Consider the following 27994-nt stretch of genomic DNA (forward strand, 5'->3'; position numbering starts at 1 on the left):
GCGGGATTTGCCCAGATCACCCAACCAGCAAGGGGCGAGCGGGGTTCCGTCCGGCGTGGCGTGGCTGATTCGGAAGCCGGGGACGAGCCGCTCCCCAGCCCGCTCAGACGACCCCGGCTCCGCAGCTGGGGAAGGAGCGACGGCCGCGGCGGCCCCGCTCCCGCCTCCGCTTTGCAGACTCCCCGCCTGCCCCGCGGCCGCCGCTCCTCGCCCAGTCGCCCCGAGACGTGGGGGCGCGGGCGCGGGCGGGGGCGGGGGCCGAGAGGGGCACGCGCCCCCCCCCCACCCCCCGCCGAGCCCCGCGCGAACCGCCTGTCCTCCCCGCGGCCCTGGCCGCGCCGCCACCCGCGCCCCCGAGGCGCCCCCTGGCGGCAGGGACCGTGGCCAGCGCGGCCGAGCCCCGCAAGGCGGCCGGTTCCTGCAGGGGCGACCCCGATCGTGGGTGCACTGAGGCACGAGAACGCCGGCCTGCCCCACCCGCACCCGCGACGCCGGGCGCGTGCCCGTCGCCCAGACCCGGCTAAATTAAAAGGCTTAGACTCGATCCGGCAAGCAGCAAAGTCCCAGGAGGTATTCTGTGTAGCAGAGCTGTGGGGCGGTCGCCCTCGGTGTCTCTGCTGAGTTGTAGGCTCCCTCTATAGGACATCAGGGATAGGGCTTCTCTTCCCCCAAATGCCACCCTGCACAGTGCCTGGACTGCTTTTCTCTTCCTGAGAATCTTGGCGGCTCACACCCTAGGGGGCATCTGGTTTGACTGATAACAAACCCGAGGAGTAGAGTGCACCTGCCAGGAAGACTCCTAATCGCCTTTGCCCCACTTGCCAGGGGCAGGATTTAGTCACTGAGTTTCTCAAACTCGACTTAGGCAAGTTCCCTCCATGGCCTGGGCCAGGCCTGGAGCAGCCCACTGCCGCCAACATTTCTTTCAAGTCTGCAGTTTTATCTTAAACATTCAGGCAAGGGTTATGTTCTCCTGAATAACATATTCCTGTTTGTTTTAATATGAAAATATGCAAAATAACTTACTGGCTAAATTGCTTAAATCTCTATTCCCAACTTTTCCCCCCATATCGTCAATTTTGGGTAAAAATTCCAGGAGCAGCTTTGGGTATCTCCTAACCCACGGCTGCTGTGTGCGCCTGGGAGCCAGCCCCGGTGTGGAAGTGAGTCCCTGGTGATCCCAGCAGTTTCTGGACACCTTCCGAATACACTCCGTGCAGAACTTCTGTGGACCCTCGTCCATGCGTGGAGAGGGTGTCATGGGAAGAGGAGAGGCTGGTGGCAAAAAGACTCTCCAATCAGAGACTGTCTGTTCATCCCCAGGGTTTCAGTTAAAGGGAAGCTGAGGATTAAATAGGACGACAGTGTTTCTTAACTTGGGTATACAACTTCTCTCTGAGAATGTTGAAATTCTGAGTTTCCATTTTGATGACATTTTTAAAAATATGAATAGGCATATTTTAGAGAATCCAAATGTTGGCCCCAGCAACTGAGTTCTGTTAGCAAGCAAATTGGGGTCCTGGGCTGGTGCTTCATATTTTACGGGCTAAGGAGAAAAGAGCCAAGTTTGACTTAGTATGTCAGTGATGTACTTGTGCTGGATGACAGTTAATACACTATGATGTGCTGCTTTAACAAAGATTTCCCTGTATTTCCATTAGAGAAAAATGAGTTGTCACAATACACAGAATGTATAGGCAGACTGACTCCAAAATCCTGCTCCAATGTGGTTGGCTCCATGCTGCCAGTATGAGTGGAGATATAATTTCAGCAAAGCTGAAAAAAATCAGTGTATGTATATATATGTACACACGCATATATATACATACACACATGTATATGCATTAAAATTGACCAGCCTGAGCAAGAGCGAGACCCTGTCTCTACTGAAAATAGAAAGAAATTAGCTGGACAACTAAAAATATATGGAAAAAATTAGCCAGGCATGGTGGCACATGCCTGTAGTCCCAGCTACTCGGGAGGCTGAGGCAGAAGGATCCCTTAAGCCAGGAGTTTGAGGTTGCTGTGAGCTAGGCTGATGCCATGGCACTCTAGCCCAGGCAACAGAGTGACTCTGTCTCCAAAAGAAAAAGAAAAAAAAAAAAAAGGAAGGAAGGAGAAACCACCTAAAGGGGGATTAAGTACAGCACCCAGATTGCCTAAAAACTCTCATTTTTCAGATAAACAGCAATCTTGCCCACTCGAAGTGCCAAGTGTGGTCGTTTCTCAAAATGGCCAGCACTAGACAAAGAATGTACTTTTTAAGGATGCTGATTCCTACTGATTTTGACTTTCAAGGGGCGAAGCTGAGAAGTCTGCATTTTGACACACTCCCCGGCTAATCATTAAGGTCACTAAAATGTGAGAGCCATTCACTGGGAAGCGTGGGTGGCAAGATGTTGAGGAATCACACTTGGACCAAGTGACACTGAGCTGGAGAAGGAATGGACATTGAAGACTGCAGGCTCAGAGAGGAGTGGCCACATGATGAGAATCTTGGGCCCAGAAACTTAGCATGACCCCTTAGCGGAGGGAGCGTTCGTAGGCGTGTGTGAGGGTGAGGCAGCTAGGTCATGTTTGGCGTGGCTGGAACAGTATGAAGGGGAATGGTGACTCTGCCCATTCCAGGCAAGGCCTGTGGGAAGGCCATGGGGGAGAAAGGTGGCACAAGAGCAAGTCGAAAGGAGCCATCCCATCCCACGAGGCTCCTGGCCCCTCCAAACCCACCCCAGAAGCCCACCCCATTTCCAGCCCTATGCTTATGATTAAGCACTCTTGGTTTGGAAGAACTGGGGTGAACATGCTCCCATGGGGGCCCAGAACCTAAGATTTTTTTCCTTCTTCTGAGAACAGAGATTTATTATCTTAATGACCATTATTCCTAAGCAAGGTCCACCAGAAGGTCATTGTATTCTTTAAGATGTTTCCTCCAAGGAAGGATGAATACTGTATGTAAATTGCCCTCTTTGAAGTTCTTCTGTTCAGGGACTCTGCTGGTTTTCCTCTTCTCTGCCCAGGAAGGGGTGGTGGGGATGTCATTTTGTTTAAAGATTCACCTGGGCCCAAGGGGCCTCCACACTGGGGGTTGATTTTGCCTCGGCTCTACCTTTGGGAAAGTCATAAAACATCAGGCTACGCCTTCTGCCTCCCAGGAGTAGATGGCTCAGGCGGTCCACGTGGCCCTACGCTGGCTGCATGCCCTCCCTGACCCCACTCCGGACCACCAGGAGGCAACACCAGCGAGAGATTCAGAAGTCCTCGGACACCGGCCTTTTCCATCTTTAGGCCTAGAAGCTGCAAGTGTGTGGGAGATCCCAGCAAACACAAGGAAGCTTTCCTGTGGTTCCGGGACATCGTAGTAAAAAGGATGAAGGTACACTAGGGCCCAGAGAAGAGTTACCCCTATTTCTGGGCAATGCTTGCAAAGCTTTCTGCTTTCTGATCCCGAGGTGCTGGGGCACAAAGCTATGCACCCTTTTTTCTGCCAAATAAAACCCAGAGACACTGCATTTTCACAATGAAGCTTGAAACCAGTCAAGCATTTTCTTTATTTAAAAAAAAAGAAAGACAAAGTCTAATGGTGAAGTATATAGTCTATACATGCTACAGCTAGTTTGTCATCACTCCTCCATCACATTATATGCACTCGTGTCCTTCTGTGTTAACAGGAAACAAAACCCACCACGAGCATGTCAGTTTGCCGCGAGCGGGTGAGTGCTGAGATCTCCAGCGACATCCTTCGAGCAGACACCAAGTGGCGGGCGGTGCTGTGGAGAGCCCACTGTTCCTAGAGGGACGTAAGAAATGGCCTGTGACCTGGGGGCTCCCTGAAGCAGGAAACGTGCGTTGTAACTAAGGTGACCATAGTTTATCATCACCCCTGTGAGTGAAAGGGGTGCTACCAAGCTACACAGCACAGAGGCACACCCAGGGCAAAAGGCGGACTCCTCAGGTGTTAGAATCGCTACTGCTGCCACGAGCCAGGTGGCGGCCCCTTCTCTTCCACATGCACAGGAGACCCAACAGCGAAGGCCACCACACTGCCGTGTCTGGCCTCCTCAAGGACAACAGAGGTTAAGCCCCTCATCCCTGCTTGGCTTACTTTGGATAGAAAATAGAAACAGGAAGGAAGAGTGGACGCTGGAACACGAAGAGGGGCTCGGGACCTCAGCAGGATAGCACCAGAAACCAGACGTTACCCCCATGGAGAGGGACCATCCAGTCCATGCAAAGGGTGCTCGGAGGGCAGCCTGGGAGCCGGCGAGGAACCCCCGGGGAGCCTCCAGTATTGGCTCGGCAGCTCTGCCTGCGGCCCTCACGGGCCGTGGTTGGTCTAGATGCCGGAACTCTACCCAGGATGGGCCAATTCCTCCAGGCCGAGGGAGGAACACAAGCCAGACTGGCCCTTCACTCAGGCCAGTCTGACACCAGGTCATCTTTGGTCTGCAGTGCAGTGTGGCTGTCTGCAGTCGAAACAAAGCCCTGGAGGATGGGTCTGGACAACCCGCAGAGGGGGGACAAGCCTGCCATGCATGGCTCAGGCTGTTAGGTGTCCACCGCCACAGTCCAAAGGGAAGGGCAAGCCCTGCCAGTGGGCAGCCAAACCCAACACTTAATAGAGGCAGGCACGGTGAGAGGGTGAGAGCCCAGCCTCGAATGTTCTTGCTCTGGATGCCAAGTTGCCAGCTATTTGAGGGCAGAAGCAGCTTCTTCTTCGTCCCGCTCAGTGCTGGGTACTTGGTAAAGGCTAAATGAATACTAGATCGTCCACTCCTCAGCCTGATGTCCTTCCTAAGTCATAGGGAGATCCAGGACCCATCTTGTAACCTGGCTCCTGTTCTCCTGCTTTCCACCTGGTAATGAAATCCCCAGTGGGCTTGGAAAAGTTTTAGGCCCGGGGATTTTGCCTTAGAAATTGATTGTTTGGAGTGGTCTTGTGGCAGAGGCTTAAAATGACTACTGAGAGCCAGGTATGGGCTCCAGTGATCCCCCAGGAGGATAAGGGTATTAAAAGTGGTTTCCGCTGGAGCTCAGCTTTCCCCCAGTCTTGGCTGGGACAATGACATAAATCCACCAAATAGCAAAGAGACTCTGAGCAAAAAATGTGAGCAAAGGCTTATTTTATCAAGTGGTGGTCTTGAAACTCAGACCAAAGATTTGGTGGCACCACAAGCTGGGCATTTGTCCCAGGATGTAAGATGAAATAGTCATCACAAGGTAGCAAGCAGTGGTAAGGAGAGGAAAAAAAAATCTTTGGCCACCTTTTGGGTGGGCATTTGGCCTGTGACCTACTGAAATGTGAGACCAAGGGGTGGAGGAGGCACTCAAATTCAGAGGGAGGGTCACCTGATTCCCTGGAAGCCCTGCACACATTTCCCTGCTGAGTGCAGAGGAAAAGTCATGGGCACGAGGGAGGAAAAAAAACCCCTAGATTTGAGTCCCAGCTTGTACACTGGACGAGGCTGGGGCATGTGATTTCACCCTCTGAACCTTAATTTTCTGATCCTGTCCACCTTGCAGAGTTGTTGTAGGATTAAGGGAGGGAGCGTCTTCAGGTGCCAGTGACCTGCCCGGTGCTTGGCATGGGAGTCATTACGATGGCCCTGGACCCCTTCCACAGCCACACATCGACTGCTCACAGAATAGCAACGACAGTCCTGGGTGGTGCAGACCTAAGTCCCCAGGCAAGGACAGCTAGGAGAGTGACTGGCATCAAGATCCACCCCAGTGGCCTGGGGAAGTGGCCACCGATGTAGCGAAAGGGGCTGGCTATAGGAGTCCTCAGGCCATGGGTATGACCGAAGGAAAGGACAGTGAACAGAGAGGAATGTGGCTTCCGTACCTACGGTTCATGTCAGCATAATAATAGCAAAAAAAGGCAAATTCTTTCATTTGTAGGAAAACTTTCTGTCCAGAGGAAGGTGGAGCCAGTCCATCCCTACCAGTGGACCCCTGGCAGGAAGGAAGGAGGCAAAAGAAAAACTCCTTCAGTGGAGTCAGCAGACAAAACTCAAAGCTCTTCGCAGCTAGCCGTGCACTCAGCACCTAGCAGACTATGCACTCACATAAGACTTGAAAAGGTCACTGAGAGCCAAGAGCAAATCACAAAAAGAAATCAGAGTTTTGTCTTGTGAAATGTAGTCAAATCCTCCATAACAGCTTCACAAAAACCAAAGTGGATCAAAATTCAGGAAAACTATGCCATGGGACCTCCTCCCAAGTGAGGGGACCTTCAAGAGGTGGTGGCCCTCCACGGGCTCCCTTCTCCCCCTGGCTGCCATCTGCCCCCGGGGTTCTGTGCACAGGGCCAAGGGGCAAGTGGCCCTGCATGCTGACTGGACGAAGGGACTAAAGATGCTACTGGAGATCAGAGGAATCTTTTTCCTGCAGAAGCAGCCAGAGCCCACGTGGCTCTGTTTGCCTGAAATCTTTGGCACTGCGGGTAGGTGACAAACATCCCCAGGAAAGTTGACTTTGTGGTTCCAAAAGCATCACGGCAGATGACCACTAGGAATCGCCAGGGCAGGACAGGGCAGGGCGGCCCCCTTTCCTCCTGCAGGCTCGAGTGGGATGGGAAGGGGTTCTGCCCTCACTCCCCTTGGTTCCCAGGCAGGAGCTCCAGGCTGAGAGCTAGAAACCTCGGGTCCTGAATCCGGTTCTGCAATGACTTAGCTGTGGCTCTCCAGACCTCAGTGAACTGCATCTGTCAAAATGGGTGGAAGGGCTGCTCTGGGCTCCTCTGAGGGAGAAAATACACTGGGAGAATGCATGAAAGAAGAAAACCACTCTACAACCGCCAGAGAAGGGGCAGGAAGCAGTGACAGTGAGGGACAGGAGGTGCCTGCCTGGCTCTCAGGGCCCTGTCTCCTTATGGGGCTATGTATGCTATGCTTAGTTTGGTGGAGATCCACCAGCTGGTCCTCGAGCCGCCACAGCCCCATGAGGGTGGCACATGAGACCACCTCAGCTTCCTTTGTTCCACAAACTCTTTTCCCTGGTCAGGGGGCAGAGGGGCACCAGCTTGGGAAGACGGAAAAGGGCTCTGTGCCAACCACCAGGACCTTGGCATCCCCCTGCCATGGAGAAGCAGTTGCTGAGTCCAGGACAGCCACAAATGTCCCCTCACACCCACCACAAGGAAGCCACTTGGCCACCTGCTCCTGGCATCCAGTCAGCTTCTATCTTTCTTGGCTGGTTTGCTTCTTACCAGGGAGAGAGCAAAGGCATTGAAGTCAGGCAGACCTGGATTCAAATCCTCTCTCCTTTTCCTAGCTTCCTTGGACACATGCAGCCCAAGTTTCCTCATCTATAAAATGGGTATAATACAAGCGAGGGTTGTTACGAGGATCCAACATGAATGCCAAGTGCCAATTATAGTGTTTGGCACCTACTAGCTACTCAGCAAAGGGACTCACAAGAGGCTTGGCTTGTGAATGGACTCCTTATTCAAACAAACTGAGACTCTTGCTCTAGGTAGACAAAAGTGAAATGCCCCAAGTAGGGAGCGGAACTCTTATTTAAAAGCCCTGGATGGACTGGAGCCTGCAGCAGGAAAGTGGAGCATGCTCAGGGCTGGAACCACCCATTAGGGCTGATCATGGTCCCAGGTTAGCAGATGGGAGGCAGGGTGGCTGACTGGACATCCAGGCCACGCCCAGGGTAGCTGCATGCAGTTGAACCGCAGAGGCCCATGGGCCTGAGGCCGGGGGTGGGGGAAGAGGACACTGTCCCTGGGACTGGCAACGGCACCGACTTCTACAGGATGAAGTTCTTCCTGGTACCAGGCGTTTTGGAAACAGTGAATAAAGCCGCTGGGCTTTTAGAAACATAAAGTGAGAGCAAGGTTTTTTTTTTTTGAGACAGAGTCTCGCTCTGTTGCCCGGGCTAGAGTGAGTGCCGTGGCGTTAGCCTAGCTCACAGCAACCTCAAACTCCTGGGCTTCAGCGATCCTACTGCCTCAGCCTCCCAGGTAGCTGGGACTACAGGCATGCGCCACCATGCCCGGCTAATTTTTGCTATATATATTTTAGTTGGCCAGATAACTTTTTCTATTTTTTTAGTAGAGATGGGGGTCTCGCTCTTGCTCAGGCTGGTCTCGAACTTCTGACCTCGAGCGATCCACCCGCCTCGGCCTCCCAGAGTGCTAGGATTACAGGCGTGAGCCACCGCGCCTGGCCGAGAGCAAGCTTTTAAGGACGGGGTGGGCTGCCCCTTACTATGCCTCATCCAGGCAACAAGAGACCCTTTCTGGAGTTTCTCCTCTAGTCCTGAAAGCCTTGGAGTCAGGGTCCCACCGCCGGGCGGCAATGCCATTGGCCAGGAGGCGGCGTTCTCTTAAGGCAGGGATGCTGCCGTGGACAGAAAGCGAGGGCTGCGGCTTCTGAGCCTCCAGGGATGCTATGACAGAGGGATCAGCCCAGGGACTCCTGCGGTCTCAGCAACTCACTCCCTACCCCGGGGGCAGGAAACCACAGTACTCCAGAGTCTGTCTGCCTTGGAAACTGTGTGGACAATGATAAATTAAGAGGCATATTAAATACGGGGGTAAAGCCAGGTGGCCCTCTAGGCAGAATGGGAGGCGGCTACGGCTTCTTTCTGAGATAGTTGGAAGGAATCCACCCTTCCCAGGAGGGGGCTCCACTCAGGACTTGGCAGAACCACCAGCCGCTGCTGTTCTTTTCCCGGACTTCAAACACCGTGCCCTCCTGGAAGCTGCTGGTATCTTCGTCTCCTTCGAAGTTGGCCACGGCCACATACAACAAAGAGTCCTTCGGGCTGTCGGTGCTGGGGAAGGAGGCTGCAGCTGCTTTCTCCCTGCCTTCTCCGGACTTGCCGGGCCCCCGTGGCCCCAGCCCGCCTTTGACACGCATGTCATCTTGGCCTCCTAAGGAGTTGGAGAGAAAAGGTTTGGCTTTTGGCGGGACGAGTAGGGCACGGCCTGGGGCGGGAGCTGCCTTGCTGTCACTGGCTTCACGCTGGGGACTTCTGACCTCTGGGAGGGGCCTGGATGATGAGGAGGTTTTCTTGGGGGGTGGTGGTCTCCGGGGCGGGACCACAGGTCTCTGCTGGGGAGCCTCTTGGAGAGGGACAGGCACGTTCTTAGGCACAGGATCTGTGGTCTTGGCTGGCCTCAGAGGGGCTCTGCAGGACATCTCCTTTGGGCTGAGCCCATCCTGTCTGCCCGTCCTGTCCTGGGCGCGGCCAGGCCCCTCCCCTGGGACACAGCTTCGGCTGAAGGCCATGTCTGGGCCCCCACCAGCCTGGAGGCTCTCCCCATCCAACAAGGATTTCTCCTGAGCCTTGGCAGGCCTGAGCTTACTCCTAAGGTTGCAGATGTCCACTTGGTCTTCACCCTGAGGTGGCTCTGTCCTGGGGGAAGGAGCTGGCTTGGGCCTAACCTGAGGTTTGGTCTTCAAGAAGGGATTCTGGGCAATGGCTTCTGCCTTCTCCTCTGGCAGGTCGGCTTTGGACTTGGAGATGGGCCGGAGGTTGGGCTTCTTCACCTCCTTGGCCAGTACCTTGTGGCCACACTCCAGCCCCATGTCATTTTTCAGCTGGAACAATTTGCTTTTGTCAGGTTTGGGCTCTGGCCTCCTGCTGTCCCGGGCTGGCGGGCTGTGCTTGGCTGGAATCATGGGCAGGATCATGCCTGGAGGCTTGGGGGAGCCGCGGAGCTGCTCCAGCCTCTGCCGTTCCCGTTCCAGCAGCTCCCCTTCGGACTTAATGATGGACTCTTTCCTCGGGGGGAGGCTGGGCTTCTCCTCCAGGTCGGGGTCTGAGATCTCCTCATAGCCTGCGGACGCAGACGTGTCTGCAGACGCCTTCCTCGGGGCATCCTTCCCGCCCTTCCAGTCTTTGGACCACGGCATCCCGGAGTCCGCAGCACCATGCGGCGCGTCGGGCAGGGGCCGGGAGGGGCCTGTGGCTTCGCCGCCTGTGTTGTTCTCCATCGCTGCTGCATCCCCCGGCCGGAGCTGGGTCACTTCGCTGGGCAGGGGAGCCAGGAAGTTGGGCCTCGAGGCACTGCTGGTCTTCTTGTACTTGTCGATGAAGGTGGCCGGGGCCCACCCTTCCTTGTCTTCAATCTGAATGTACCACCAGCCACTCAAGTTCTTCTCGATCACCTGGAAGGGAGGACAGAGAGAAGCACTGAGGAGGTCTGATGCCAGGAGCAGTGGGTCGAGCGGTTGCGGTCTGGGAAAACTCGTGTGCAACTGGGGCCCTAGAAGCCGGCGCTGTGTACTCCTCCGATTCCCCTACAGGTCTGCGGGGGACCGTCTATGGAGACTACTGGGTACCAGGAACACCTTACATGGGGGTAGGTTCTTGCCCAGTTTCAGATTCCCCCAAAAGCAGTATCTGAGACGTGGACTTGGGTACAGGTACCTCATTGGAGAGGAGGTCCCGGGAAGTACATGTAAGGAAGTGGGGAGTGTGAGGGAAGGGGACAGGCCAGCTATGAACAAGTTATTGTGCTGGACCACTGGGGCTTAACCTGCCAGGGACCCTCTGGGAGATCACACAGACAGTGCCTCAGAATGTTCCCTCTGGGGGTGGGGGCATTTATCTATTGACTCCCCTCCCCTTCTGGGAGGTGGGAGGCTGTCAGCTTGCAGAGACCTGTGTGCAGCTGCAGCTCAGGGGGCTGGAGCACGGGCAGGCTCTGCTACAACGCTGACGAAGTAGAAGGCAAACACCAAAATTTCGCTAGATCCTGGCTTCTTTTGTTGAGCACTAGGCAAAGTGGCTGGCTGGTGTTTACAGAGACATCCCATATGAAGAATGCCTATCTTTAAACACTGGAGTTGCACTCAGCTGGGGGGGACGCTCATGTTTGCACACAGGGAACCGAGGCTGGTGAAGTGCGGCACATTTTCATCTCGTCTCCAGCTCCCTCTGGGATACGCACCTGCTGAATGGAAGGGTGGGTAGAATCACCCACGTAAGAGCTTATATTTCTGTTTCTTTTTTGTCCAGTATTGGATGAGTGAATTCACACAGGTGGAAGGTGCACATGCTACATGTTATGGGCTGAACTGTGTCTCCCTCTCTTCACGCACTGGAGCCCTGACTCCCGGTACCTCTGAATGTGACTGTACTTGGAGACAGGGCCTTTAAAGAGGTAACTGGGTTAAAACGGGTCATTAGGTGGGCCCTAATCCAGCATGACTGATGTTCTTAAAAGGAGAGAAGATTAGAAAACACACAGACCAAGGGACAACCATGCGAGAACACAGCAGGAAGGTGTCCATCTGGGCACTAAGGAGAGAGGACACAGAAACCAAACCTGCCAACACCTTGATCTTGGACTTCTAGCCTCTAGAATGGTGAGACAGCAGACCAGGGTTGTGTAAGCCACCTAGTCTGTGGCGTCTCATTACGGCAGCCCGAGCAGACCCATGCACGTAATTCCCCCGTAGGCTCTCAGATCTGATGAATGCTCACGATGCCCTGTGAGACAGGGATTGTCACCTCATTTTATACACACAGAATGGAGCCTCAGGAGAGCTGAGCAACTCAAGGGGGTCTTGCAGAAAGTCAGTGGTGGAGAGTCAACGGCAAGGGTGGGCTTCAGAGCTGGAGCTTTTACCACCACCCAGCCCTTTCTGCCGCTCAGAAAGGGGGACCCTGTCTGGAGAGAGGTTGTGTCTGGGGTGAGAAATTCCTGCAGGAGCAAAGCAGGCTGTGGGCACTCTCTGGTCCTGCTTGAAGAGGGATGACAGCCACAGACCCCTCACCAGCATGCCGAGGCTGGGCTCTGGGGCCTGCAGACCTGGGTTCTAATCCCAGCTCCACCACCTACTGCTTGAGTGGCCCTGGCCAAGCCACTCCTCGGATTTCCACACCACACAAGGAGGAAGATGACGAGAACAATTTAATTCACACTTGCAGGATTTTCCTGATGACCACGTGAGCTGACGCAGACAATGGCACTTGATAAAGGCTAAAAGGTCAGCATTCCCTGTGATGAAATTGGAGTGGAGGTCGCTGACAGAGCAGGGTGCACTTGCCAGGCAGCATCCATCAAGTCCCTCTGGCACCTTTTCTGGAGGAAAGGGCATTGGGAACGTACGTTCTGTGCCTGGGGTGACTTGCAACTCATCAACACTTGGTAGCTCTGGCAACAATTAAAGGCCACGCTGGGCATATAAGTCACCGTCAGCACACCCATGAATCCAGCAATGCTAATACTAAGGACAATAAGCAGTATTAGATGTATCGATGAGATTTGTTAAGCTTACGCTCTCTGCAAAGGACGATGGCAGAGGCTCTGAACACTTGGGTTCTTCACCATGGTTAGTAGGAGTCTTCATTTACTAGAGAGAAGCCAGGAGCTACCATGAATAGAAGCCAATGCAGGATCACAAGAATGAGGGGAACGAAAAGAGCCTGGGCTTTAAAACCAGAGAGACCTGGGTTCAAATCCTACCTTCTCCTAACTCCTCTGAGTCTCAGGAACTTCATCTGTAAAATGGGTGGGTGAAATTGACCTCTTGGGGCTTCTGTGAAGATCAGCTAACAAATAGGTAAGGCACCTGGCACAGAGAGGTACCTACATCATCATCACCAGCAAAACATGTCTTGAAGACACACAGCCTAGACGAGGAACAGAGCTGCCCCGCAGCCTACCGCTAGAGAGCTGCAGGCCCACTAATGAACCAGGAAGCAAAACTGGAGAAGAAGAAAACAGAACATACGGATTTATCCTAATAAGAGAACACCTGATTAAGCCCAAAACTTCAGTGATAACTATTTCCCACTTACATCCCTCATGTTACCACTGGCAGAACCTATGCTGACATCATGGAACAATAAACCAGAGCAATTTCAAGAATGGGTTATATCTGCTTCCTGGAAAAGAATGTTGGGTGTCTGAGCTTTTTATTGGATCAGCTTTAGCATAACATAGAGAATAAAGGCCAGAAACCAAAAAAGGGGAATGGTTCTGGTTGAAGTGGAGTGGGGGCCCAGAGGAGACTCTCCAATACCTGCAGGAAGCAGGGATCTGCTAAGTCCACACACAGCATCAGCGCTCAGCACTGTCCGGGCACCAGGAGCAGCCCCTGGCAGACTCGTGAACATTCCGAGCCAGGGAGAGGTGGTGCTTATGCGTGAATGTTCAGTTTACCAGCATCCTCAGGCAATGGCATTTGTTTGTTGAAAACGCTAGAAACTTATTAAAGGTTGTATCTTAAAGAAGGTTTAATAATGTTTTCCAGCTCTCTGGGAAAGAACCCCTGTGTAACATGCAAGTTGGACTTCCAGTTTCAAGATAGGAGATGGAACGAACAGCAGTTTCCCCTCTATGTAACAAATCCAGAAAAAGAAATAAATGAACCCCAAAGCCAAGCTCAGAAGGAGGAAGGGGAGAAGTTAGCAGATCAGAAGTTGCGAGGCACCGCTGATGGGTGGGAGCTGCAGCAGCTCTCTGCGAGGGAGGCTGCGGCCCACAAGTGCTGCGGGGAGTTCTGCTGCACAGGCTGGGAGACCTCAAGATGGTAGAACCTGGGGATGGGGAGGCCCAGGAGCAACTGACAGGATTGACTGGGGTAACACGGCAGCAGTGGCCAGACTGGCTGACCCTTCCCTATGGCCTTTATCCCATTCTCGTAAAATAGGCGAAATAAAGGAGACTGATTACAGGTGGAAACAGTGAATGTGAAAGCCTGGGTCAGATAGCCACGACCCTGCCTGGTGGCTGGCTCAGACGGCCCGCTCTGGCACCAAAACCAATGGCAGCTGACCAGCTCCCTGTGTGTACTCCCAAATGGGTGTTAAACTGCCTGCTGTCTCTTTTCACAGCCCAAGCCACATACTAATAGCATGAAAAGAAGTAAAATAAATACCAAAACCACTGCAAAGAATTTATAATTGGTAAAAAAGATGAATAACAGGAGCTTAAATTAAAAATACTTAATATCCTTAGAGAGATGTAGAAGGGCATCAAATTCATGACATGAAAGAATAGGTGAAACAGGAACAGGTGACTATGAAAAAGAATCAGTAAGAGCTCTTGGAAATGAAAATTATAATTGTTGAAATAAAATAAGCAACAGACTGAACTGTTGAAGAGCAAATGAATGAGGTAAAAGATCACGCAGAATGTTCCAAAAACGCAGCACAAAGGGATGAACATGGAAAATATGAAAATAAAGTTAAGAGACATGGAAAATAGAGCCGCAAGTTCCCATATCTGTTTTATAACAGTTCCAGAAGGAAAGACTAAAAAGATTGAAGAGAGTCGATATTTAAAGAAGCAGAAGTGGAAAATGTACTAGGAAGACCTCCTGAGTCCTTAGATGGAAAAGGCCCAGCACGTGCTGAGCAGGATAAAAATGAACAAATTCATACCTAGTTACACATCAGCGCAATTTCAGCACTTCACTGATGCTGAAAGATGAAGATAATGAGGGACTCCTGAGAGGATCAGAGAAAGGACAGATTATGAACAAGAATTGGTTGGCAGCAGCTGCTTACTTGCAACACTGGATGCGAGAAGAGAATGGAACAATATATTACAAGGGCTGATGGAAGACTACTTCCAATCTGGAATTCAAAACTCAAACAATCACTGACGAAGGGAAAATAACACTAATCCTTATATTGTTAAGAAAGCATTATGTAGAAAAGTGGGGCACTGCCCTCAGTTAAGGACACATAGTTGTGTGTGGTGCTGCAGAAGCTAACACAGGGTAGGGAAGGGAAACTAATGCAAATCAGGGAAGCCTTCCTGGAGGAGTCAGAGATTTGAAGAGAGAGATGGATTTTGATATGCCAAGTTTAGTTAAAAAAATTGGCTTGGGTGCCTTCCATGAGAAGGCAGGTTAGAGAGCTAGGAAGTGGATAAAGGAAGGTCATTCATGACGGAGAGAGTAAGGGAGGTGGGGATCCCAGCTTGACCAGTAGGGATCAGAGGAAAGCAGTGGAAACACGGCTGAGCAGCGATGGTGGGTGGAACAACCCTTGATCGTGAAAAGATGTTAACAACCAGGCACATGTTTCACGTCAGATTAGCAGGTGTGTCTTTTGCAGCAGCCAAATGGGGACCTGGGTATAGAACTATCATGCAGCACAAGCAAGATGCCTCGAGAGTTCTTTCTGTGGATTCGAAGTTGGGAAGACTAGAATGGTTAAGAAAAAAAAAAAAAGGAGCTAGAGAAAAAGAGCAGCTGAAAAGCCTTGTAGAGCCCTGAGATATTTCTGCTCCCTCAGTTTCTCTGTGTGAATGGGGATTTGCATTTTATAAAAACTAGTTTGGGAGACTTCAGCCCAGGTTCTTTAAAAACCCTTGCAGACAGCCTTTCTTCCACAGGCTGAAGGATACCTGGCTTGAGGAGGAGTTTCTGGAGGGGTCTGGGCAGAACCAATGGTGGTGAGGGACCAGGATGCACCTCCAGGAAGCCACCTTCTCCCAAGCTCACTGGGAAGCTTCTCTGGCACTTGAGGGGAAGGAGGGATGAAGGAAGTCCTGTCCTTTAGTATCCAGAGCTGGAGGGAAAACAGTGGACCCCCAGGAAACATGCCACACTCACGCACTGACTCAGCAATCATTCATTCACTCATTTCCTTCATGTATGCGAACATTCATCCATACAGTAATCATTTACTAAGCATCTACTTAGTCCATAAGGACCAGCCCCAATGCCAGGGCTATGAGCATGAATGAAGAAAACAATCTTTTGCCTTCCAAGTGTCGAGCTGGAGGTTAATGGGGAGAAAGATTTTTCATTGATTCAACATTTATTCCAAACTTACCACATGCCAGGAACTGTGCTAGCCAGTGGGGATACAGGAATGAAAAACTGATATGGTCCTCACCCTCCCAAAGTTCCCAAATATCAGGCAGATAAATAACGACAGGCTGTTAAACTCCCTGGTACAAATCTGGAGACAGACATGGGTTCAAATCCTGGCTCTGTCACCTTTTAGCTGTGTGTCGTCGGAGACAGCATCTGAACCTTTCTGAGCCATAGCTCCCTCATCTGAAAAGTGGGGATAACATTCCCATCTCACAAGAGTAAATGGTTAAAGGATTAAGCAAGATACTGCAAGGAAAGTGCTTAGTACAGGAGCCAGTAGCTAATCAGTGCTCAATAAATGTTAGCTGTTGTTATTTTTATTCTTGTCTTGTTGGTAAACATACAAATCACAGAAGAAACTCCTAAACCAGGGAAGGCCACATGAAGATGACAGAGTTTGCCCTGAGACTTGAAGGTTGAGCAGGAGTTAGACAGAGGCAGGCAGGCAAGCTGGGATCTTTCTCTGCTAGGCTTTACTCGAATAAGCTCCTGTCCCCAGGGACTCGCAACACACTAGGATGAGTTCATTAGTTCAACTGTTTATCAAGAATATGCTACAAGCCAGGCTTTGTGCTGGGCTACTGTCATGAACAACACAGACAAGGTCTCTGGTCTCAGAAAGTTGATGTTCCAGTTGGGGAGAATGTACTACAAACCACCCATCCACCCACTGAACTAGCCCCCGACTCACGCGCCTACCCAACCAACCAATATATACAGGCCTCAAAGCAGCAGCTGGAGCTCTGGGAACTCGAGGAAGAAAGCACTTGTTGCGAAGGTGATGGGGAAGGCGCCCTGAAGCAGGGGCAGGGGGCCTACTGAGGTGGGGGCAGGGGGCTCGCAAACAGCTAGACCCATCCCCTGATAGAGAACCTGCCCCTGCAGTGTGGCCAAGAGAGTGAATGGGAACCTGAAGCTAGAACCTGGGCTCTACCACCAGCTTTGTGAATGATGGGCTCTGGGAATGCAGCCAGTATACCTCAACTTGTCTCAGTTTCCTCATCCATAAAATGGGACAATACACTTAATGCTACTCAACAAAGCTGAAGGGAGGGTAGATGTTCCAGGGACTTCTGTTTTTGTCTGTCCTTCGGTTTTTCCTGGGCTTCTCCTCGGCCCACCTGAGATGTAGGAATGCGAGGTTTGTTGGCCAGAGCCCGTGAGACCCAGCTCTGGGACCTATGCTGGAGCGACTGGATCATTGAGAAAACAGGCTACAAGCCTAGAGCTGCTGGGGCCATCTCCCTTGCTCCAGGAAAAAGTCTGAATGAAGCCAATTTAGAGAAGAATGGAGACAAGAAACAGCAAGATGAAGCGCTGTTGACAGCTTGTGAAGTGCTGCAACCAGCCATGTCTGAAGCAAGAACACCTACATATAACACCTGCATGATGATGATGATGATGGCGACGATGATGATGATTCTCAGGTAGTCTGCGTACACTAGCACTTGAAAGCCAAAGAGTCCTACGGATACACTTAAAACATGCTTTGAGAAGCTAAGTGTTAACCTGCTCAAGTCCTGCCTGCCTGCCATGTCTCCCTCCAGCTGCCACCTTCTTCCTTCCTTCCTCTTTTTCATCGCCAAGCTCCTTGAATTTTCCACAATGTCCCCACTTCCTCCCCTTCCCTCTTCCATCTCCTGTGATCTGGGTGACGGTCCCAACTCTCCACTGAAGTGCTCCTGCAGTTACCAGCAGCCTCCCTCCTGTGCACAGGCACATCCTTCACAGCCTGCGGATCGCTTCTGCCTCCTTCGACCGCTCCACCGGCTACTAGTTTTCCTACCACCTCTCCGACTCCTTTCCAGACTATTCTTCACCTGCCTGACCACCCAGTGTTCCCACAGCTTCCTCCTCAGCTCCCCCATGCTCCCACTCTTCCTCGCTAGTTCACGTACAACTTTGATTCACCACCAGGAGGCTGCTGCCTCCAAAGCACGCTTGAATTCGGACACACACATCCAGACGCCTGTCAACTGCTCCACCTGGGTGTTGCAGTCAGCTCTGCTTCCTCGTGCCTAAAGCCCACTAGAAACCCAATTCCTACCCAGTCCGGTTGAGATCATGTCTTAAATTTCCCCTACATTGTTATATGTGAGGCACTCCGTGCGTGTGTGCATTGTGAATGAGTATGAATGGGCAGATTTTTCTGTAATAGGTTATAACACGATTCAGAATTTTCCCAAATCCCATCCCTCTAGCCCTTGACCCTAATAACAACAAAGTAAAAGCACAAAGGGATTTCTTTCTAGTGAAACATCAAGATGCTTCAATGTCCCCGGAAGCAGAGGCCAAGACAGTCTATGGACTCTTAGGACCCAGTGGTTAGAGAATGCAGAACTAACCTCTTGACCACAGTGTCTAGGAACACCGGGGCCAGATACAGTGTCTGGTGGAGCCACTGACAAGCTGGAGTAAGGAAGGAGGAAGGAAGGAAGGATGGGGCCTGAAAGAGGAATGCTCGAGGAGATGGGCCAACAGTGCCCGCGTCCTGGGCTGTCAGACAGTGCTCTGTGCCAGGCATTGGAGCTGTGTTCCTTGGATGAAAGAGGAGGGTGAAGGCAACTCTTCAGAGTCCAGAAAAGCCCCTGGCACGTACAGCCACAGCAGGTGCTCCAGGAGTAATGAATGTGTTGCAGACTTGAATAAATTAAACCTCTGTCTCCCCAGATGAGGTAGGAAGGGTCTGGCCAACTCTTACTCATGACAGAATGGAGGTGGGGACACCTGTGACTGGCTCACCTGCTTTTGAAAACTGTCTAAAGAACCATCTTTGCCAGAGCTTTCTAAACCCCAGCCCTTGTTGCAATCCTACTTACTACTTTCCAGCTTTCTTGGAAGAATGGGAAATAAACACCCTTAAGCTCTGACCTAACAAGGTCTCTGGTCTCAAAGAGTTTATGTTCCAGTTGGGGAGAACGCACTACAGACCACTCACCCACCCTCCCACCCAACCAATGCATAAAGGCCTCGAAACAGGAGTTGGAGCTCTGGGAAATCACAGGAGGAAGCAAGGAAAGGAAAGAGAACTGAAAGAAGAGAAAGGATTTCTGTCGGCCTTTGTCCAGGGATCCGAGCAGGCAAGCAGAAGGAGGGGCAGGAAAGGAGAGAGGAGAAGTAAGAAGGGAAGTGGGAGGTGATACAAACGGGGACACACAGTGGGCTTGTGCGATTCTACGTACATGAAAAGTCTAGAACAGGGAAATCTATCGACACAGAAAGTAGACTGGTGGTTGCCAGGGCCGGCGGGGAGGGGCTGAGAGGAAATGGGGAGCGACTGCTAATGGACAAGGGGTTTGTTTTGCTCCAGAATGTGGTAGTGGTGATGGCTGCACAATTCTGTGAATACAATAAACCACTGAATTTTATACTTCAAATCGCTAAATTGTATGGCACGTGAATTATATCTCAATAAAGCCGTTAACTCCTCCCCATCCCCTGAAAAAGAAGTAGGAGGTGAAAGGAGAGAATTAGGAGGCCATGCGTGGAGTCAAGAATCACAAGCAGGCAAAGGAACGTGTGGGCTGCTCACCTCGACCTTCAGGCCCGCCTGGAAGCTGATGCCGTCAGGGATGGTTGTCTGGAACTCGGCAATGGTGTAATACTCTTCCTCCACTTGGGGTGGGATGGGAGGTTTAGGCAGGTTGAGACCTCGAGGCTGGTGGGATTAAACACAGGCTGACTTCGGTGGTAAGTGCATTAGTGTGAAGCTGAAGCAGGTGGACTAGGGGACTGGGGCACACAGTCAGACCAAGGGGGTGCTGCAGACCTGTTTGGATTCTAAGGGACAAAACAAAGAGGACCATGCAGATTGTCATCTCCTAGATGAGATCGCACTGGCCCTTCAACTTTAGAGTGACAACAAGACACATGGGACATTTGGCTGCAATGAAGATCTGGGGCAAGGCAGCATTCCCTGACATAAGAGGCAGCAAGGGTTGTGTGAAGAACACAGGTTTGCAAGTCAGACCCATGTGGGCTGGCAATGATGACAATCCCTGCAACCTTGGGCAAATCACCTCCCCTTTCGGAGCCTCAGTTTTATCTCCATACAGTGGGTATAATAACAGAATCTACCTGGTGGGGTTGCTGCAAGGATTAAATAAGTTAATGTAGTGAAGCACCCAGCTCCCCACAGGTGCTCAACAAATGGCAGACATTAAAAAAGAAAGCTCACTTTTCAAAGTATTGGCTAAAAAGGTCCCTAGAAAATTAAAAATGGAATATGGAAGAACCTCAGAATGGCACCACCAATGATATGTGTGGCTCATCCAAGCCTGGGCCTCAAGTGGCCTTACTTGAGAAGACTGATCTGAGACAAAGGGAAGTGGCTCAGGAAGCAGAGAGCAGGTCCGGAGGCCTGACCGCTCCAGGCACGCTCTGCACCCCGGCAAACTGCTTCATCTGCCTGGGCCGCAGGCCGGCCCCGTTAGTGGGCCTAGCACTCACACGGCCTGTGTCACAAGGCCGCAGTGTGGACGGGAAAGAGCATCTCTGGAGAGGCGAGGGGCACGTGAGGGGCCAGTGGCCGTCCCTCACAGCCCTCAGGCCAGGGGCCGGCCCCCCAGCAGCAAGGGTCCACTTACGATGGTCATATCCCGGCGAGGAGGGGGTCTCTGCCTCATCTTTGGTGATCCTATGAAGAAATGAGAGCTTACTTCACCCACGTGCGGAGTTCTGCAGATAAAATTCCCGAGCTGGGTGCCGGGAAAGGTCTATTCTCTCCTGCAGAAGCCTGAGCACAGGAGCTAACTCAACACGGCGCAGCACCCTCTCAACACGGCTTTTTCCGTACCTTTTCCACACAGGAATGGAAGAGGATGGTGCTGAGTTCTCAAACAATGGAAAACTTTCCAGGAATGCCAGAAAACGTAGGCTTCAGGATAACACAGAGATGGGTCCCAACCCAGCTCCAAGGCTCACTGGCTGCTGGCCTTGGACAGATTAACGGACTCTCTGAGCACAAGGCCCTCATCTGTAAAATGGGCATAACGCGTGCCTCCTGGGGACAGCAGTGCAATAAAAGGAAACATCTGTGAAGCTCTTGGCACGTGGCAATACCTGTTTCTGTGCCTGGTTTTGTGCTCAAGAACAAATCCAAACTGAACGATACATCAACAATCTGAACCAACACACTTAGGCTACTGACTTCAGGGGTTTTTACTCTGGAGTTCGGCTGCCCTACCTCTGGGTCTCAGGATCAGGAGGAGAACAACTCTGCAGCAGTCTGAAGCTCCTGCTAAAGGCAGAACACTGAGGGGGTAACCTCATGTGTTTCCAGAGCTGGTTCAGAATGAGTGCACAGGGGGCAGTTTGGCAGTTGGGGTGTGGAGGAGACTGCTAATCCCTCAAGCTCCCTTTCCCCGTCTTCTGTTGGAATAAATACCAACACAGTTTTAGCCAAGATACTTGGCTGCCTATGTAAAGACTACATTTCCCAGACTCCCTCACAGCTAGGTATTGCCATGTGACAAGTTCTGGCCAGTGAGATGTGAGAGATGCTGGGAAGTGTGCAGCTTCTCCCTGCCTGCTTTCCACTGGCTAGACTAGGGGCTCGCCATGCTGGAGCAGGTGGGTAAGGGCAACACAGGACAGATGCAGCATGACAGGACTCCTGACTGCATGGAGCTGCCGTATCAGCCCTGGACAGATATACATGGACTGTTTAGTGAGAAATATCTAGACTATTTGACCCACTCTCATTGGGTGTATGTATTTATGCGGGGAGGGTCTTGGTTTTAACAACTTAACCTATATTCTAACAAAGATATGGGGTTGCGGACTTTCATTTGCTCCTCTAGTGCGAATGGGAATCCACTTATGCTCTTGGCCACGACAGATCAGAATCACAGAAACTCGGAGCTGGCCAGAAGCCCTGCCATGGCACGTGACAGTGTCATCAGTGTTTTCTCAGCTGAGCAGAGAGTATGAAGCTTGGTTGAGTGACTCAAGTTCATTGCCACTTGGTAAAAACAGCTGAGAGAAGCTCAGCCAGGAGGAGTGGCCTCATCTCCATGGGTAGCAGGAAGTCCTTTTTCAACAGACAGATTCCCCCTGCCCTGCATGACCAGGATGGGATCATGGGACACTGTACTTGCAGCCAGAGACCTGGGGACAATGCAGACAACAATGAGCTCTACTCTCAGGTGTGCTGGGAACATTAAAAGGTAAACTATTAATAATACGGGGAGGCTTTGAAAAGCAAGGTGGGAGAGGCGCTGTTGGAGTGAGCCCAACACAGGGTCACCCTTTTCCTCCTCTGGTCAGAAGCGGGCCTCGCGCGGGAGTGGAGAGTGCACAGCATGCCTGGGCTCAATCCCAGCCCCACCACTCACTAGCTGCGTGGCCTGGGACACACCATCTCATCTCTGACTCCTAATCTGTAAAACAAAAGTAATAAGTGCCTTGAAGGTAGTTATGAGGAGTCAGTGAGACTAATTAGAAGGTTCCTGGCACATAGCAGGTGCTTCATAAACAGTAGCTTGTGTGACTATCGTGAGATAGTGGGAAAAAACACAACCTGGGGTAGGAAAGCAACGCCTCTTGACTCAGATTCTGCAACTCACTGGTTGAATGATCTTGAACAAGCTACCCAGGGTTTCTGAGCACCTGTTTCCTTATCACCAGGACGGTGGCAGCAGGGCTGCTGCAAGCATGAGGGATAATATTTGAGAAGCCCCGAGCACACAGCCTCGTGGTTCTGTGCACAGTGGGCCCTCAGGCACTGGAAGCCGGGGTGGGTGTCACTCACTCTGCCTGATGTCGCCATCAGGCACCGGGCGGCCTTCACACCGGCCGTCCCTCTGGTTGTTGAGCAGCTCCCGCTCCCTGCCGGTTGCGTTCTGCTGCCGGGCAACACCGTCCATGTCAAGGGCACTCGGGTGTGCGGGTGAGCCAGGGCCCAGCTTTGGGGGCAAGGGCTCCCCACTATTCTTCTTTAGGTAGGAGGCGGGGGCCCAGCCTTCTTTGCCCTGGTACCTGTGAGGAAGAGGAAGGATGCTGGTCAGGTTGTCTGCCAGGCCCATGGGAAGAGGCCATGCTCCTACGCAAACCCACGTCGGGTCCCAGATGGCAGGAGTGATGGGTTGTCACTGCCCGGGCTGGAGGCCAGCACACTGCTCACTGCTCCTGGTGCAGCCAAGGCCCTTGGCTTGGCCTTCAAGGCCTTTCCAACCTGGCCTCTGTTTGCCTCTCTCATGGCAACCACCACGACCCCCCCATCCAGGTGGGTTCCAGTCTGGGCTCTTCACCTCTGTGCTTAGCTGCCTCTGCCCAGCAGCCCAGCCCCTGCTGCAAGGCCTGGCACAGACATGCTGGATCCAGGGTTGCCAAGCATTAACTGTTTGTCACTGAAGCATGGAGTGACGATGACCATGACAGGCCAGCTCACTGGTGCCCCAAAGGAATTCGAGGAATATAACAATCACTTAATTCTCTGCACGACAGAATTCAGTTTAACAGCAATGATCAGAGGGGTCACCTGGACCAGAGGTGAGAGCCAGCTGTGCACATCTCTCCCGAGCTCCAGGCTCAGTAGTATCAAACAGGAGTCTGAGATCACACATGGCGGGAGTGTTTACCCTGTGGCAACTGGGAAACTCCGTAACTCAGTATTTTCCCTTGGAAAGCTGGTTGTTAAACATTTACCAGCACCCACAAAACAGGTGGCTGCACCTTTGGGGAAAGTTGAACAGACCCAATGGACTGAAAATGGTATAAGGCAGGGCCAAACCTCACGTCCAGGATCACTTTAAGAACTATTAATAGATAGCACTGGGTTCCAACAAAAAAAAGGTCCTTTATAACTGGAAGCGAATTAATAAGGAGGTAGGAATCTGCACAGTTCAGTGTCTATCAATCTTAAAATACCCTCTGAGAAGGAATGTCCCAATTACAAATGTCAGGCTACATATCATACAGTCCACTCAGTAGGAATCAGTTCATCATTTAGGGACACAAAGCCATCAACTGAGAGGTGCAGCGGGGAGCAGGCTTTGGGTGAGAAAGGGATGGCTCAGGTCCTGCTCTGTTACTGTCTGGCTTCAGTCAAACCTTCAGATGACTGCAGCCCCCACTACAGCCTAACCACAACCTCATGCAAGACCCTGAGTCCAATTCAGCCACTCCCCAATTCCAGAGCCACTGAATTTTGGGATAATTTGCCATTCAGCAAGATGACATACTACTCAGTATATGTTAGCTAGCATTATCACTGCTCCTTCAAGTTTCAGTTCTGAGACCCCCTCGCTCTGAAAGGCTTCCTAAGCTGCAGGCTGAGCAGCCTCTCCTCTGTGCTCCAAAGTTCCCACATGTCCCTCTAACACACCACTGAGCCTTGCTCTGTCACTGCTTATGAGTCTGCCTTCTGCGCTGGGTGCTGTGAACGACTGTGTCTCACTGTCGACTCCTCGGCTCCCAGAACAGGGCTTGGCCCAACACAGACTCTTGGTGTCTACTGAATGAATGAATGAATGAATGAATGAACGCAGCGGCACATGCTCGCTTCCTGTGCGGACCTAACGTCCTGCCACACATCACAGTGCAGACACCAGGTTGCAGGGACCTTGTCTTCCTCTCTTGCCCTCATTTCCTGCAGTCACAGCCTGCCTATTGGAGTGACCAAGGAGGGGTTCCCAGGACTTTCACTGCTAAAACTGGGAATGTCACAGGCAAGGCAGGATGAGCTGACCACACCACCTGCCTGTGACGTTCTGATTGCATCAAGAGCTGAAAAAGCTGCGAAACAGTGTTTGAAATGCAGGTCTCCTGCTTTTCCTGCTGGACTCTCAGAGATGAAGGCAGATTACCTGCCCCAGGATCGGTCACAGTCCCCACGGTGTTCACGCACCATCTTGGTCTCAGAGCGGGCTGGAGTGTGGGCCATCACTCACACGGGGGGCTCTGACTTCCAGTTAATCATTACGAGAAACATCTGGAGGTGGAGCCGCTTAGCCAGGCTGCTGCTATCTGTGGTTCGGTGCGTTTACAGAAGGTTTGCTTATTATGGACTTTTAGGGAAGGATGTGGGTGGGGAGGGAGGCCAGACAGCACAGAGAAGTGTCCTTCCACGGTTCAGCAGAAACCTCAGCCATACGCGGTCACCTACAGACCTCTGTGAAGCCGGAGCCCACATGACCCCAAACCCACCCAGCTGCAGCGGCAGGTACCTGATCTTCCACCAGCCTTCCAGGTTTTTCTGGATGACCTCCACCACGGCGCCTCTCTCCAGGTTCATCTCGTCCTGGTCCCGAGCTGTGTATGGGTAGATGACTGTGTACTTCTCCTCTGTGGGCACAGAAGGGTGCTGGGGTCAGAACAGGACACTGCGAGTCCTGGGATGCCATGCGATGCCCTTGCCCATTGAGGGAAGATTTGTTCCAGAGATTTCTGTGTACCTCCCCCCTCTTCCCGACAAACTCCCACTTAGCCCTGGATGACCCTGTGCAAGCAGCAACAGGACACAGGACAAAGGGCAGGTCCCACTGCCTCTGAAACCCCTCGGTGTCACACATTCATCCTCACCTGTCTCAGATCTGTGCTTCAAGGTCACCTTCCTGACTACCTTGCACCACATTCCGACCCACAGCATGCAGCCTGACCCTGGTGCATTCTTTACTCCCCCCATACCAGGAATTACCTTGTAACACAACATACACTTCACTTATTTACTGTGTTTCGTGTTTGTTTCCCTGCTAGAATGTGAACTCCATGAAGGCAGGGGTTTGTCTGTCTCGTTCATTCCTATATCTCTACCATGGTGCCTGGTGCCTGGAATATTTAGTAACTGTTAGTAAATGAGTAAGTGAATGAATCCCAAAGGGCTGGCAGGAGCCACCGTGCTCACCCAGAGGGGTTAGAACCCTCAGTGGCTCTTCACCAGTTCTTGTTGGTGGAGAGTTCAGGATAAGCTGAACTTCAACAGTTGATGGTTTCAGGCTGAAATTGCTACAAAGGTCACGGCTAGCAATTCTCATTACCCAGCCGGTAACTGATCTTCATTTTTCATTAATTACGTTCGAGGCCCTGAATCCAACCATGCTTGAAGCTTCAGTTTTCATTAATGTGACTGGGCTCCTTTCACCCCACTCTCTGTGGTCTCACCGACCCCTGAAGCTATGGGACCATGGCTGCAGACCCACCCTCCTCCCCGAGAGCTGTCTCCAGCTGTGTCTCTCCCACAGCGCACCCAGGGGCCTGGGCTCAGCTGGGAGGGTTGCCCTGTCCCACTCAGGCGGGGCGCTCCAAAAGAGGAGGGAACAGCTTCCACCGCCAGTGTCGGCAGCTCTGGCTGCTGAAATGGAGAAAAATGGAGTGTGTGTCCCACGGGAGCCGAGCAAGGAGAGGAGAGGGCTTTCCTGTTTTGGTTACATTTCCGCTTCTAGGTTAGTGACCAAGCCAGCTGTGGCCTGGTGTCCATGGTTAGTATGCTGGTGCAGACAGGCTGTCTGTGGCCTGCCCAGCTGGTGCAGAGGGAGGCAGAAAACACACAGGGAGTTTATTTATTTATTGATTTAGCCTGCTGACCTGCTCTGTGGGGGCTGCGCTGACTCAAGTTGCACATATCCTGTGCTCAGCAGAGTCAGCTGTTCCCCTCATTCTCGGCAGCTGCAGGCTGGGTGGCCGGGCTGCGAGGGGTGGTGGGGTTCAACCCCACAGTTGCACAGAAGTTCTGCTTGGTCTGGGTGGAGAGTGGCACTGCTTGGTCCCCAGGCTAAATGCAGTCAGTTCTGGGAGCTCTGAACTCCTGGGGGGCCCTGCACCCTTCAGCTGAATTGCACAGAAGGATTTTCTATCGCCCAGGAGGCCCTCTCTGGGATCCATGGGATGCTCAGTGATTCCAATCAAAGTGGAGGTGGACGATCCCGTTGACTGTACGGTGGGCACCTGCTCATGCTTCCTCCTTAGCACGCCTGTGCCCTCCCCCCAGGGGTACTACCAGCCTCTGGCCACCCACACAGTTCGGGTGAGTCTGTGCTCTCACCAGGGTGGGGCCAAAGTGCAGCAACCCCTGGCCACTGCACTTGGTTTTAGGGATGGAAGTGATCCAAGTGGGTTAACCGGAACCAATCCCAGGACTCGTTGAAGGAGAAGCTCTTTCTTTGATAGATGTCCCTGAAATGTGCCTGGAATTGCTGCCATCATGAGGTGGTGAGAGAGTCCCAGGTCCCGATGACATTTTCAAGCACCTGGATCCAGCCATGTTGAAGCCAGCCTTACCCTAGGCTTTTTAGTGATGAGTCAATATATTTCCCCTTTTGTTTAACCTAGCTTACATGAGTTTCTTTTCCTTGCAACTCAAACAAGCCTGAAGAAAGTAACAGGTCACAGGTTTAACATTAAAGAAACCCCTGGGCATCATTTTTTAACCTGGGAAACTTTAGAGCCCCAAGGTCAAGAAAGACCCCAGGCTTGCTCCTCCCAAACCCACATGCCAACACACACACACACACACACACACAAGACAGACAAGATCACTGTTTCTCACATGCAGCGGGCATGGCAGTCCCAGAGCAGGGAGGCTCATGCAGATGCAGGGACCTGGCTCCAAACACCAAACGGGGAAGAAAACTCCAGGGTAGGCACCTTGACGCCAGCTGATGGCATACAAGTCCCCCAGAGTGCGGCGGCGGCCCACGGGCCGGGGCAAAGACCAGTACCTCCAGGAGACTGGATGGCCAGCATGTGGGGGAAGGGCAGAGGGTAAAGGTGAGAAGAAAGCACTGCAACGTCTAGAGGCAGGTTCCCACCCAGGAGAGCATTGCTTCAGAGTCTATTCCAAGCCCCAGCTGTCTTAGAAAGACCAAGTTCCTGAGTATTAACCCTGAACTTGAGTGAAGAGGCATCGACCAGACATAATTTGATTTCTAGCATGATTATAAAGAGGCACTACTCGTGGGAGAGGGAAGGAAACTGTGCAGACCCTTAGCAAAATGTGGTTTCTCTTCCATTTTCTAGCTGTGGGACCCTAGGCAAGTCTCCCTACCTTTTGGACCCTGCTTCCTCATCTGTAAAATGGGGCTAATAACCGGTCCCTGGCAGAGGCGTGCTCATGGCGGTCACCACTACCTGTCTGAGGGGGCTCTGGCTTCCATTAGGCCCCCACTCCCCCGTAATCCCCCGTGTCAGCCCAATCCCTCACGAACACAGAGCAAACGCAGACGCTTTACTCTGAGGCGTGTCGGCTGTAATCCAAC

General features: G+C 52.1%; 1 protein-coding gene and 1 pseudogene across 1 annotated transcript in view; both read right to left on the reverse strand.

Annotated features, from left to right (window-relative positions):
- Positions 1-3509: 3509 nt before the first annotated feature.
- Positions 3510-5853, reverse strand: LOC123638742 (annotated as a pseudogene).
- A 2250-nt stretch (positions 5854-8103) lies between these two features.
- SH3PXD2B (SH3 and PX domains 2B) overlaps positions 8104-27994 on the reverse strand; it is a 91512-nt gene continuing 71621 nt past the window's right edge. Inside the window, exons 9-13 of the mRNA XM_045551153.1 lie at positions 24968-25085; positions 22552-22778; positions 20387-20436; positions 19333-19458; positions 8104-10124 (exon numbers count right to left, since the gene is read on the reverse strand). Coding sequence (XP_045407109.1) covers positions 8583-10124; positions 19333-19458; positions 20387-20436; positions 22552-22778; positions 24968-25085 — 2063 coding nt within the window. The 3' untranslated portion in view covers positions 8104-8582. The remainder of the gene's footprint in view (positions 10125-19332; positions 19459-20386; positions 20437-22551; positions 22779-24967; positions 25086-27994) is intronic.

Source organism: Lemur catta, chromosome 5, assembly GCF_020740605.2.
Source record: "Lemur catta isolate mLemCat1 chromosome 5, mLemCat1.pri, whole genome shotgun sequence".
Lineage (NCBI taxonomy): Eukaryota > Metazoa > Chordata > Mammalia > Primates > Lemuridae > Lemur > Lemur catta.